The 13989-nt window shown below is 40.6% G+C and overlaps 1 protein-coding gene across 1 annotated transcript; it reads left to right on the top strand.

The window, feature by feature from the left end:
* The first annotated feature begins 5175 nt into the window (after positions 1–5175).
* LOC143319466 (homeobox protein OTX1 B-like) lies at positions 5176–12576 on the top strand. Its single transcript, XM_076728477.1, has 4 exons — positions 5176–5464; positions 7887–8080; positions 8888–9039; positions 11075–12576. Exons 2-4 carry the CDS (start codon positions 7984–7986, stop codon positions 11870–11872), a joined length of 1047 nt encoding a protein of 348 aa, XP_076584592.1. The 5' UTR covers positions 5176–5464; positions 7887–7983; the 3' UTR covers positions 11873–12576.
* Positions 12577–13989: the final 1413 nt, after the last annotated feature.

Raw genomic sequence — 13989 nt, 5'->3', positions numbered from 1 at the left:
AGTTACCCCTCCTCCCAACACACACACACACACACACACACACACACACACACACTCTCACACACACATACATGGAAGTAATTTCCTCCACGCACACACACCTCTGTGTTGCAGGGGGTGATGGGTACTGGATGGGGTCAGTTGGTTTCGTGGCTCTGGTGTCTGATTTCTCCCTCCTCATCCTCCGCCCCTCTTCTTCTGCATTGTTTGCCTTCTTAATGAGAGGGGCGGTGCCACAGGCCTGTGATTGACAGCTACATACTCTCCACAGTGTGTCTGTGAAGACTCGCCGCTGTCTGTACTGTACTTGACAGTGACTGATGAGACGTTTCTCATTTCCTGTTTCTGCTGCAGCTCCTCAGGTGTCAGTCAGTCTGTCAGCCCGAGCAGCTGTTACAGCTGACGGCTGACACACGGGTGGGTTTCATAACAGTACTGTAAAAATACCCCAGCTGAGAGCTCTCAGGAGCTTCTCACTGCACATCAGAATCCACCACTGGATCTGCAGTTAAACCCATAGAGTTACACCTTAAATGGGATTATGCTAGTTTCCCTTTAAACAAGACATTATTGTTGTTGTTATTATAATTAAATGTGAGTGAGTGCAGATACCACTTGTAGACATTTTCAGCCAGAATAAGGCTGGAGAGAGAGTTCAGAAAAAAGGCATTATCACTGGAAGTTCAGGAGCCTCCTTTTCTTTTCCTACTCTGGAGAACTGAGAGTTTCTTTTTGTTTTTTGTTTTTTTTTCTCTCTAGATCTTCTGAACTAAGAAACCTGAAGCAGTAAAATAGAGGCTGATCATTCCAGGACAAACATTTTAAATTACGGGGCTGCTGAGTTTTGAGAAACTCTCTCTGTCACTTAATGAACTTTTAACTTCATCCCAATGTCGTTTGGTTTAAATCTCAATTAAATAAAAAACTAAACTCCAAAGTAAAAAGTACAAAGTGTCTCCTAACCAGCAGCGAGGGAGCGCTCCATTCAGATAAAACCAGACAAACCAGCACTTTTACTGCTGCTTTTGTTTTGATTGAACAGTGTGTTGCTCATACAGGAAAATGTATTTTTATCAGTTAAGCTCCTAAACTGATGACATAAAGTTGGCATCACCTGCAGCTGGTTTGACAGACACAATGGAACTGGACGACATAACTAAACCAAGGAGGCTGTTTTTATGCAGAGGTTATCTGATATATGCAGTGTTTGACAATCGATTCTCAGATCAATTAAAATGAACTAGAAATCTGCCTGAACGTGACTTTTTACTCATTGTGTTTGATTGTGATTCACTGTTGTTTCGCCACATAAAACTGTCAAACGTAGACATTAGAGAGAGCCTGAAGGCAGGTTCACATTTATTTAGAAATTGCTCTAAATGTGAAAAAAAAAAAACAAAAGGGCAGTTTCGCCAAAAGCGGTTTACATTTAGAGTTTTCAACCCAGTTTGAGATTTTTTAAATTCGTAAAAACAGAGAAAAAGCCAATATTACATATTTCTCTGCATCCAGACCACATACAGACACAGGTCTACATTTAAAAAATGATGGTGACGTCAGTCAAAGCTGGATTAGAGGAACACCGTGAGCCTTGTGACTGATTAACATTCAGCTTTACTAAATTTTTATTCAACATGTGTAAATAGAGAAACGGGCAAACCAGCCCTATCCAGCTCTCTAAGGCCTGTCTACAGATAAATCATCAGAATATATGAACTTCTTCCTCTCTCACGTCTCGTTTTCCTTTGAGTTTCAGCATAATGTTACTTCACCCCTGAAGATTTTTAGTCACTGAGACTATTCGCTGCCTCAGTGTCTGTGTGAGCAGTTTGTGTGGAGGTTATTTTTGCTCTCTGTGTAACGGCCAGGTGAGCCGCTCTTATCTGCTCCGTCAGCCTCCGTCAGCTCCACTGAGCCAAGTTCATCATTACCGAGATGTCGAACGCAGAAGGAATGTGGCAGCAGGGTCAAGTGACTGTACTGAGCAGAGAGGCTTCACCCTCAGCCGTCATCCCTGCAGCTCGACATCTGACCCAAATCACTTCAAGCATTGATAATTCACTTTCCCTAAAGATGAACTACATCTGCTGTTAGTATTAGTCGTTCTGTATGAATGAAATGTGCTGCTCACACTGTTCACGAGTGAAGCTCCTTTATGGAAAACCTCAGTACATGATGCGTTCTAATTTCCATTTTTTAGCCAAAAGCAATAGGCAGAAGTTTTATTTTGTAAAAAAAAAAATATATAAAATCAAACTTTGAGTGAGTTCAGGCAGTCAGAGGACTCAACTCTCTACTGGTTTGCAGACAGTTTGGATTTTATTTTGAATTTGTGTCAAAATGTCCTCCGAGCTCACTGTTGATGTTTTTAAACTCAACACCCCCCGGCAGGAACTTTTCTGATTTAAGGGAATAAAATCACTCGCTGGATCTTTTTTGGTTTAAGTTTGAATGCCGTTCATAGATTTGTATCAAATTTCCACAATTTTAATATCATTTATCAAGATCACACTGGCAAAAATTATCAATCATTTTGATGTGTTCCCTTGTCTATTAGAGGGAGCTTAGAGACATTTGACAGTCAAAACCTTTTCGTCACAGCTCACTGCGCCTCACGGTTGTTCTACATTAAACTACATGTGGAAACAAATGACACAGATGATCATCAAGTTAACTTCAGCTGGTTCTGTGTCATTTTTGCTCTAACCTGAATTTTGATAGCAGCGTGTAGAACAGATGGTGTGATAGAGGCGTTACATAACCACACTCAGGTTTATTTCCATGCCTACGTCACCGTCCTGTCACCTCTAATGTCACGCAGACCATCACGCTGGATCAGATTGCCTCCGAGCATCACTGATAGATCTGAATTCAAATCAGAAACTATTGTTCATTTCTACTTTTTAGATACCTTAGAAGTCGCAGAGAGAGCTGGGCCTTTGAAAACACACTCACACCAGCATTTTTGTTTTGCTTTGTTTTTAGAAATTTCCATAAATCACATTTAGAAATCACATTTATGTAATCAAGTGGGTTAGATCTTAAGCTTTAGTTCCTTCCATCAGCATAACAAAGGCTCGTTGTATGCACAGTGAATACTCGCCCAGCTAATCTGTGAATATATGAATTCAGCTCAACAAGCTGTCATTTATTTTCTAACACCTTTTTAAAGCCTGGCTGCATATCTAGCAGTTGATCAAATGATCATCTTCGAGAACTCGCCTAAAATATCTTAACTTATTAAGACAAACAACTATTTAACATAACACCCTCCAGGAAGAAACTGTTTCATATTTCATACACACACACACACACACACACACACACACACACACATTTTAAACCTGATGGACACGTTTCAGACAAATTATTTCAACAAGTCACATTTTAGTTTTCCTTACCTGAGAGTCCCAGCAGAGGAAAAACCCTTTTCCTGATGGATCCATATCAGTCATACTAGCCAGTGGAGGTGTATTCTGGTTCTCCTGGTCCATGTGTTTTCTTCTGTCCCCTCTTCACCTGCCTGCTAGGCTGCACTTTCCCTTCAGCCTGCAGCCAAACTCATGGTTGTCAGCTGATTTAAAGGGCTTTTCTGCCGCGCTCTGTGTCTGCACGGCAGGTTTTGTGTGTTTTTTGCAAAGTGGAAAGTCTGCAGCAGCCTGGCTGGAGCCTCCTGCATGCTTTCTGACAACCTGGGATTTTATGCATCATGCTTTTAATAAGCGCCGACAACACAGACGAGAAGCCTCTCCAAACTTAACCCCCACCACCTCCACACACACACACACACACACACACACACACACACACCTCTTTAGGCTGCCTGATCCCTGGATTTACAGGCTTAGTATTAAGAAAATACTCCTGCAATTTGGGATTAGACCCCAAAAACCCTCACAACAACAATGACTCCATCCATTTGATATCTTGATACTTGTGATCAATCACTGGCTTTGTTGCCGTCGGTCATAGCCAATTTCTGAGCACACACAGAGGAAATGAGACAACAAAGATTTCCAACATATTCATTTCCCCTGAACACAACCTGATGTTTTTTTCCCTTTTGATTTTACAGATATTTTCCTGCCTCAGAAGGCCACAAGGTTCAATTTCTCAGTGACTACTTCACTTAAAGTTCTTCATGTTTATGTAGTTTGGCCTAATTGTATTCTGCATTAATATTTGCATTTGCATTTGTTCAATTATATTATATTATATAATAAAATAAGATATATGCATTGAGAATGTTCAGCTATCTTTCTATCCACAGACATTTAGACAATAGATAGACTCATACTTTATTTCCCTTGTGTTCTGTTAAGTACAGTCTGTTGATTTCATTCAAAGGTCATTTAAATCAAATAATTCATGATAGCAGCAGCTCTGTTTTAATCAGCAGCTGCTCCTGTTTGAGCCTGCATTAAAGCTTTTTTGCTGCCAGTTTTCTTTTCAACAATATTTCTTTGTTTTTGCTGAACTGAATCAGCTGGTTGAGGTTGTCAGGGTCATTTAGAGGCGAGGGTCCGTCCTGAATTATTCCAGGAGTTTTCATGAAAGTATATGAGCAGTAGAATAATATTTAGAGTGCAAACAAACAGTTATCTGCAGATTTACAGCATGTTGAAAAGTCTTCGGTTGTAACGGAAAACACATTTAGAGCAGGCCACTCTGGGCCTGACAACTGGTTACAAGCCCAAATAAGTTAACAGCCCATTGGTTTGCCATTAGCTGTATTTATGATAACTGCTTTTGGCCAATTTATCTTTTTATTGAGATGAAAAAAAAAACTTTCATATGTTCTTTTACCTCTTAGGTCAAATGTAAAGACGTGGTTCAACTTCTGTGCTCATAAAAATTAAAATAACACTGCGTTAATACACACTGCTCACTGCACACTGAGGCTACTTTTAAACGTTAGCGTTTCGTCTTAAATTAGCGCCTGAATCGGACGTTTCTTGCTGTAATGGCAGCCGGATGATTCTCCTTCAACTTTCTGACACGAGCGTTCCAATCGCGTCACGTGGTGCGCGCTCCATCTGAAAGGGGCGGGTGTTTTAGTGCCAAGATCGCGGGTTGATTGGCCGTCCGCTTCTCCCGCAAGGCCGCAAAGCGCTGTGATTGGCTGGAAGGACCCAGACCCGCGTGCTTCCTTGACTCATAGAGGCTCGGGCCTCGGAGACGAGCATCAATCTCCATCCGTCAACACCGGCAGGAGAGGGAAGCAGCGCCGAAGAGTCAAAACACGACTATTTTTTGGTTTTTCTGCGTTGAAATGTTAATTTTCTAATTCCGAGACAGGTGTAGCACGCAGAGCTGCTGAACCTGCTTGCGAGAAAACAATACATTTTCCTCCATGTGGATATTTCTCGAACTCTGGATCTCACTGCTTTGACATTTAACAGGATTTTCATTTTTTTTTTTTAAAAAAAGAAAGAAAAAAAAAGAAAAAAGGAGCCTGAAGACGGTGAGACTCCAGACTGGTTTTAATTTATTTTCTTTATTGTCCTTTTCCTGTTTATGTATCCTGATTAGCTGTAGATGTAGCACCTGCTGCTTTTGTCTCTTTTAACATTACTGCAGTCATATTTTGGGCTACAGTTTGTGATGACAGCTTCTCTGATCATCATTCGAAATGTTTTAGAAGCTCCCAAAATGAGGCTTTTGTCTGAAACGCAAAAATTGAAATATTGCAGGTAGATTTTAAAATTAAACCTTATCAAACCATTTGTTTTGTCCTAGAAAAAATACAAGGAGGAAACAGAATAACGGATCGCAGTTTTTGAGACCTCATTTTCCAAATTTAAATGGTTTTTTTTTTTGGTTTTTTTTTTTTTTTGGTTTTTTTAAATTAGGTGACTTCATCTGCGTTCAGGTGTGTTTCCTCCTGCGCGCAGTTCAGCCCGCAGTTCTGCGCTGATAAGAGCCGCTTTGCTAATTGCCGCCCTGTAGATCTAATCTACATTGTAATGCAGTTCATTTGCACACAGTTTTGACGCATTTACATTGCGTGATTCGGCTCCTTCCTGCGGTTATGGAAATAAGTTGAGCTTTATGTGGACTGTTAACGCCTCAGTTAAGATTCACCAGGAGGCCCGCGGCTCCTTTCACAACAGAGAAAGCTGCTATTAGTCCTAAATTTGAGCATTTACCTGCTAAATGACCCCGGTGGATTATGGAAATTCTTGTCTAAATACATTGTCTTACACTAATACTAACAGTTAACAATTAAGGCAGTTTATTAGAGATGAAGCAAACGTGAGATGTTCAGGTAAAAACGAAATTAAAAAGTTGCGGATATTTATTAATTCTGAGATAAATGCTGATAAGACTTTTCTCTTTATGTTAAAGTGTTTTTAATAATATTTAATATTCCATTGTCTGTCGTTGCCTATAATCACATGTATGTACTTTTACTGAATTCTACTGGGACCATTGTTCAGCTTTAAGAATTGATTTAGATTCATGATAAGACACTGCAGGTTTAACATGTTACCATCATGTGAAAACTGAATTATATTATTGAGTTCATGCACTTTAGAACTGCAGTGGATCTATGATACACTGCCAATAAATAAAAACATATATACACTAAATGAAGGACATGGCAAAAGTAGCCTCTATCCAAAATAAACGAATTAACATTTTAATTGAAACACATAAACAGCCTCACTGAAAAAAGCAAATTTGGGAGAACTTAGAGCTCAGGAGTAAAAATTAAAGTCATGTTAAACTATATTTCATCGCACCATGAATTCAGTTTGAAATTTGAGGCACTTTGCTCTCAGTAAACGTCTGCGTCTCTGTTTGAAGGAGTACTGAATAAATAATATTGGTCTCAGACTGTCACGTTCCTGCAGAGACACTCGGAGGTGAGAAAAGTCTCAAGTGGCCTGTAATTTCAACGTGTGTCTCCGCAGGTCGATTTAATTGTGAGCTAATGAATTAATTAAAACGTAACGAAGATCTGAGTGATAACAGACTGTTTGAGGCCGGAGACAAACTGACGGATGTTTGAGGGCAACGTGAGGAAAGTCTGACGTCGTGAAGGAGGTCTTGTTCAGCAGAGTTTCTCCCGTGAGATCAGACATTTTTCTCCTTTGATTATTATTATTATTTATTTTTTTATTGCGCTGAGGCCGGCAGCGCACTGATGTTATAAACGCCTCCTCACGGGAAAGTTACGGCCTGTCTCTGCTTCAGGTTAATTAAAGTGCTGGGAACTTATTTTTTCCTCTAAAGGAATGAACCGAAAAGTCCACCGCCTCGTCCTCAGTGTCAGTCCTTCAAGCTTCCTTTGGGCCTGGATGTCACTTATTGAACGTTGTAAAAACTGGACGACCAATTTTTCTTGCCTCTTGTCTTGTTTATCATTTTTCCCCTGATTTCTCCACTAGCTGGGCCATTTACATTCATTATATTACGAAATCACACTGATTTTTGAAGTTAAACTTCATTATAAACACACAAAATATAAAATGCAAATGGTTTCATTCACATTTTCTGGTCGCATAACTGCGCCTTTGAGTGTTTCGAAGGTGTTTTAATGCTTTTACTATGTTGAAAAGCATGTGCTTGACAGATTTTGTGAAAGCTCCTAAATGAACGCTGTGGCCGGTAAAACAACAGGCCCCTTTAGTCTTTATATGATCATCTGAATGAACTGGCTGTGGCTCTCGATCTGCGTTTAAATGTTAAGAGTTTCCAAGTGTCTAGTTTTAAGTGTTTAGAAATTAAAGTTGATCTAATTTTTACAGGGCTGCATTTGTATTAGTGCTAGTTTTAAGGTTTGATAGCGCATCAACTCTGGTAATCGATAATTAATACTGTGTTTCAGCCGGTGTCTGTATTTTTTCAGCCCAAACATATCGCGCTTCTTTCTCCCGCAGGAGCCGACCCAAGCACCGGGGATCTGAGCACCTGAACACCGGGAGATCTGCAGCTTTCTGTCCGTCCAGACTCCGGTCTCCCCTCCGCGCTTCTAGCATGATGTCTTATCTCAAACAGGCCCCGTACGGGATGAACGGACTGGGCCTGAGCGGAGCTGCCATGGACCTGCTGCACCCATCTGTGGGGTACCCCGGTACGCACCAGACCCTCTTATGGAGAACAAAACTCCTTCAAAATACAACTTGACTGTGGTTTTAACTGCAGCATTCACTACTCAGCCGGACACTTTGAGTCAGTGGTGATCGATGATATTTCTATGATGTCAAACTTTTATTTTCATGTCTCTGCTCGAGTTCAGATGACGGAGAATATTTTTCGATTCGCCATTATTGCTCATATTTTCACACAGGTTTAAAGTTTATTTCTCCCTGTTGGTGCCTGGTTGGTAAAAAGAAAAGAAGCTCAAAGCGAATGAAATGAATTATTTTCACATCTTAAAGTGATTTAAAAGTTTTATCAGCTTGAATAAAGGTCGAATTAGACTCAAAGAGCGATGATCCCGGAGAGGAAACTGAGTTTATACACGTGGTTAAACGAAACTTTGATTCTCAGTCTTTGCTTTTGGTGCATTTAGAGCCACAATGAAAGCTTGTTTTCTGCTGAGTTTTTGTTGTTTCTCCAGCCGTTAAGTCTGTCACTCACTTTGTCTTGATGGTAAAACGCTCCTATATCGACAGAATGTTTCTAAAATGTTTTATAAGTTGGAAAAGCGTCGAGACACATGGGAATTGACTCAAATTAATAAGTGAGATTATATATTTATTTAATTAATTAATTTATTTTTAAGAAAAAGGAATTTACGCAAGACATGACCGAGCGCATGAGCGCACACTTGGATTCAGTCTGTGACTTTTGGAGGGGCGTTAAAGTGCTGCTTAACAGTCTTGGTCAGAGTAATTAATGATGACCCTTGGATTTCGTTTTTTCTCTCTTTTTCCAGCTAACCCGCGGAAGCAGCGCCGGGAGCGGACCACCTTCACCCGGACGCAGCTTGACATTCTGGAGTCGCTGTTCGCCAAGACGCGCTACCCGGACATCTTCATGAGGGAGGAGGTGGCGCTGAAAATCAACCTGCCGGAGTCCAGAGTTCAGGTCAGACAGTCACTTCGACTGGTTTAGCTCGGTCTGAGGGACATTAAATGCACCTTTTAAAAATGTATTTTTTTACACGCTTGAAAATACAGACTTATATGTAATGTGGGAGAATTGAGTGATGTATCCTCAGAGTTTAATCTGCTGAGATTTCTCAGTTTACCTTCCACGTGCATTGCCTTTATTTTGATTAAAAGTGTGAAAGTTTTGCAAACATTTTGCAAGAGAAAAATTGGCATAAAAAGAAATTCAGAAATTTGGAGGTCACTTCATTGAGCATTCACAGCAGAAGTTTCCATGAAGCTGATAGTTTGATGATCAGCTCTAACGCCCAAGTTAACCTGACTGAAGAAAACAGTCGCTGTGTCCGAAAAGTGTTTTTTGCATCTTTTAAAGTTGCTGATGGACTTTCTGTCCTTCACCTCGGGCCTCTGCACTGTTAACTCCAGTGGAAAAAGAAAAGCTCAGCTGTTATTGATCAAGTAGAGACAAGTCTTTAATCAAAGGGGAGTATTTGGCTAAACTCTGGCACAGTGAAGGACCAGCTTTTCATGCACTGAGCTTTCTTTAGAAAAGGCTCTGAGAGGTTTTCCATGCCCGGCTTTAGTGGCCCTCTGCTGGAGTTATGGCTGCTGCCTCTCTGCTTTCTGCTGCTGCTGACAGGCCAGTTTTACCACCACAGCATTTACTAATCCACCTCTGACAGACCCAGTGATCAGCATTATCATTAGTGTAGTGGTGGGTGTTGTTATTTTTAAGAAAGCATATTATTTTTCTAAACATTGCTATATTAGAACCACTGTCACTCCTAATCACTGATGATAACAATTAGTGTTATCGGAAAATATTTTCCAATTATTAAAAATGTCACTTATACTATTCAGCATGGAGCTGCAGCCATAAACCCCAGTTTGTGTACAAGTTTCATACATGTACACACTAATAAACATGAGCAAGTTTATGACAAATTAATTATTATTAAATTATTTACAATGTTCCAATATATATTTACAACATGTATACATATCATTTAAAGTCCTGATCTTATTTCCATCATTATCACTGATGTTTTCACTGAGCCCCAAAATGGATAAAGATTAGACTGTCCTGAAAACAGGAAAATTGAATCATAAAAACAGATAATGAATAATATTTTTAAAGAGCAGATAAGTCAGAAGGTATCTTGCGCACACAAATAATTTTTTTGTATGTCAATTTTGCCATTATTGGTCAAGGTTTTCGTCATTGTTCTGCTTACTCTTTTTTTTGAAAGCGGTTGAGTCGCATTTTTTCATTCAAACAGACTCATTTTAAATTTTACCTAAATTGGCAGTTTCCTCTGAGATCACGTTGTATTTTTACCGATTATAATAATTTTGTAGTTGGACAAATATTTCATTATGTAATTCTTATTATGTAACTATGACTGACTTCATTAAGGAAAGCTTTCTACAGGACTTTTTTAGGCCACAATACAACTAGTGTCTAAAGGGTCCGTTGACCAAAATCACAAAAACAAATTTTCTCTTTTTTGACTGTGCAGATAGTTTTGACTCAGTAGAATCATCTCTTTCCCATATGACACTACTACTACTGTCTACCACAGAAAAGGTCCTATCTTATGTTATCTTATTACATGTATTGAGGTGCAGTCAGAACTCTTAAAACCAGGACAAATCAAACCAAAACTATCCGCAGGCTAAATGCCACAAGGGGTATGTGAGGAAAAGTGTTTTTTTTTTTCATTTATTTATTCATTTTTTGTAATTTGAGTGAAGTGTGAGATGAAGCGATTCATCCTAAAGAAATACACAGATTCACAGGCTCTGCACATGTAGTTGTTTCTTCTTTGCCACTGAAGTCATTTAGCAGACTCTTCGTCCAGAGTGAGAGTCTCTGATAACCTGCAGTTCCTTATGAGCAGCCAGCAGTGAAGGTCAAGGGTCGGAGCCACAGCACTCAGTGGCATCATGTTAGAGGGAAGTGTGAAGACATCGTTCTAATGGTGACCTTTTGACTTCTCCTCCTTCCTCAGGTCTGGTTTAAGAACAGACGAGCCAAGTGTCGGCAGCAACAGCAGAGCAGCAACAGCGCCAAGGTGAAACCAATGAAGAAGAAGTCTTCCCCGACAAGAGAGAGCACGGGTTCAGAGAGCAGCGGCCAGTTCACCCCACCGGCGGTGTCCACTTCCTCCTCCTCCACGTCCTCCTCTACATCTTCCTCTTCCTCCTCCTCCTCTGTCTCCTCCGGCCTCGGTGGTCCTGGTCTGATCAGCACCTCTACCTCCATCACCGCTCCGGTGTCATCCATCTGGAGCCCGGCGCCCATCTCCCCAGCCCCGGCTCCGGCTACACTGCCTGACCCCGCCGCCCCCACCAGCGCCTCCTGCATGCAGCGCTCCGTGTCATCCTCCACTACCGGTGGAACGCCCTCCTACCCGGTATCTTACAGCCAAACGGCAGCAGCGTACAGCCAGGGTTACCCGGCCTCGGCATCAGGTTCTTACTTCAGCGGCGTGGAGTGCGGCTCGTACCTGGCACCCATGCACTCCCACCACCACCCGCACCATCCACACCAGCTTAGCCCCATGACTGGCAGCTCCATGTCAGGACACCCACACCACCATATCGGTCAGACATCAGGGCACCACCATCATCACCACCACCCATCACACCACCACCAGGCATACAGCACGCCTGGTCTCACCTTCAACTCCACAGATTGTCTGGATTACAAAGAGCAGACGGCGGCTTCAGCCTGGAAACTCAACTTCAACGCCTCCGACTGTTTGGACTACAAAGACCAGGCCTCATGGCGTTTCCAAGTGCTGTGACTTCCTGTTTCTCCTCTTCTCCGATTATAAAGAAGTATTCTTTTTGTTGTTGGTGGTTTATTTTTGAAGATCCTTTAAACTAATAGTAGAGACATCTAAAAGAGTTTATTTGTGAACGAGCTGAAACGATGCATCTGAAACCTGAGTAGCAGGTTCAGGTCTGTCGTTATCAGCCGATCGTCTCGTCCAGGATTATTTTTCTACTCAAGAACTCGACAGAAACTGACCCAGTTACAGTTTTTGAAGGCCTTTAATAGTCAAATTTCAGTGGAACCTGCAAGATTGTGCAGTCTGGGATTGTCTCAGTGATGAATTAACTCCGACTTGATCTGGATTATGCTTCAAAGAAAAAAAATCAACTGACAGAAATAACATGAAAAAAATCACAAATTGGACTCTTGAGTGAACTTTTTCTAAAAAATGTTTTTCAAAAACATGATGCTGCTATGATTTTCAGGTTGCTGATGTTCATTTCTATCTGATTTCCAACTTGAATCTTGCTCAGAAACTCGTCGTCCAGACTGTGGGTGTTGTATTTTGGAGATTGAATTGCAGCACTTGTTTATAAGGTGAACGATTTTGCTATTTGTTCTTTGCAAAGGAAAGAATATAAAAATGTGAATTAGACACGCAATGTCAGTATTCCATTGAAATTTGAAAGATGTACATTCGTGTCTTTATAATAAAGTCTTGTTAAAACATGAGCAGTCCAAAGAAAAGTTTATTTCTGCAACGATCGATTCAAGTCCACTGAGTTTCATAGCGTTTGTTTCATCAACGGTGCAGTTTCCAACATGAAATAATCACTACAGTGTTTAAAGCAGTTATTCTGAACCAGTTTAACTTGTTTAACAGTGTAAAGAGCACCACATTAACAACCTCTTGATCAGCACTAGATACTATCACTAGCTCTTTAAGTTTGTGGTTTGGCCATGATACGAGGCAGCAGTACTATGTGATTACTTACCCTTTGGTTTCTAAATAAATTGTTGTTTTAACCATTATTTTTACAGGGAAGTTTCACTGAGAGCTCTCATTGTTGTTCACACATAGTTACACATGTTCACACCTGGACGCGTCCCAGTATAAACACAGTCTCATCTGTTGGCCTCTAAGCAACTCCACTTTAGCGGCTAAGGGATTGAATGCTCACACTGAAATTCTACAGAAAAGTCAGTTCATTTCAATGGAATTGCCACAATCTATGTTTTTCCCCGCAGAGACAAAGTAAATCTGTGTTTTATTTTAAAGTTTCATTCAGCTGGACTTTGACACGCTCTCGCAGAGACATCAGTAGCCTAATGATGTGTGGTGGAACGGGAGCCGGAGAGTCCAAAATGGAGGAAGCTATCGTAGCTTATTAGCTGTGTGTGACACTTTTTTTTAAACTCCTCTGAACCTGCTCCACAGCAGAGACATGATTTATGAGTTACAAGACAAGAGTCAAGAATGAATAATGTACATTTTATTAATAAAGTGTGTGCTAGCACGTTACCAGCTTGTGTTAGCTCACCAGCTAGCTCAGTGGCTAGCGCTATGAGTGTCAGGACATCACTAACCTTCAGAAACCACATATTTGGACACTTTCTCATCTGCCCGGGCCTTTCAATGAGGGAGGGAAGCTTTCTTAAACATTTAGTCTAAGGGTGTCACCAATGGAGTAAAAGTCTGTGTTATCAACAGTAAAAAACAGGTGGTTCAAACAGTTAAAAAAAAGTTGTTAGCAATTATTTGGCCAACAGAATATTTAAAAATCTTAATTACCAAGAATCTAATATATCGCGTAAAAATAACATCTTCCAAAACTAATATAATACCAAAAAACTGGTAGTTATTGCCATACATTGCTTTATGGATGCTTCTCACAATGGCTGAAAAATAAAGTTACAGCAATGATTGACTGAGCCTTTTCTACCTGCCATGACTGTGGTTGATCAGTGTTTGTTGGACATGAATTTTCTCTTTATATTGTCCTTTAGGTTGGTTGCTATGAGAGCTCTGTGTTATATATATAAATATCAATCAGGTTAGATTTTGGCTGTCATAAGGCAGTGTATCGGCTTTCCCCTCCTGTATTTGATTAGCTTGAGGCACAAAAACAACTCGCTTCAGGTGAG

Source organism: Chaetodon auriga, chromosome 4, assembly GCF_051107435.1.
Source record: "Chaetodon auriga isolate fChaAug3 chromosome 4, fChaAug3.hap1, whole genome shotgun sequence".
Classification (NCBI taxonomy): Eukaryota; Metazoa; Chordata; class Actinopteri; order Chaetodontiformes; family Chaetodontidae; genus Chaetodon; species Chaetodon auriga.
Note: the sequence above shows the minus strand (reverse complement) of the source record. Positions and strands in the feature narration are given on the sequence as shown.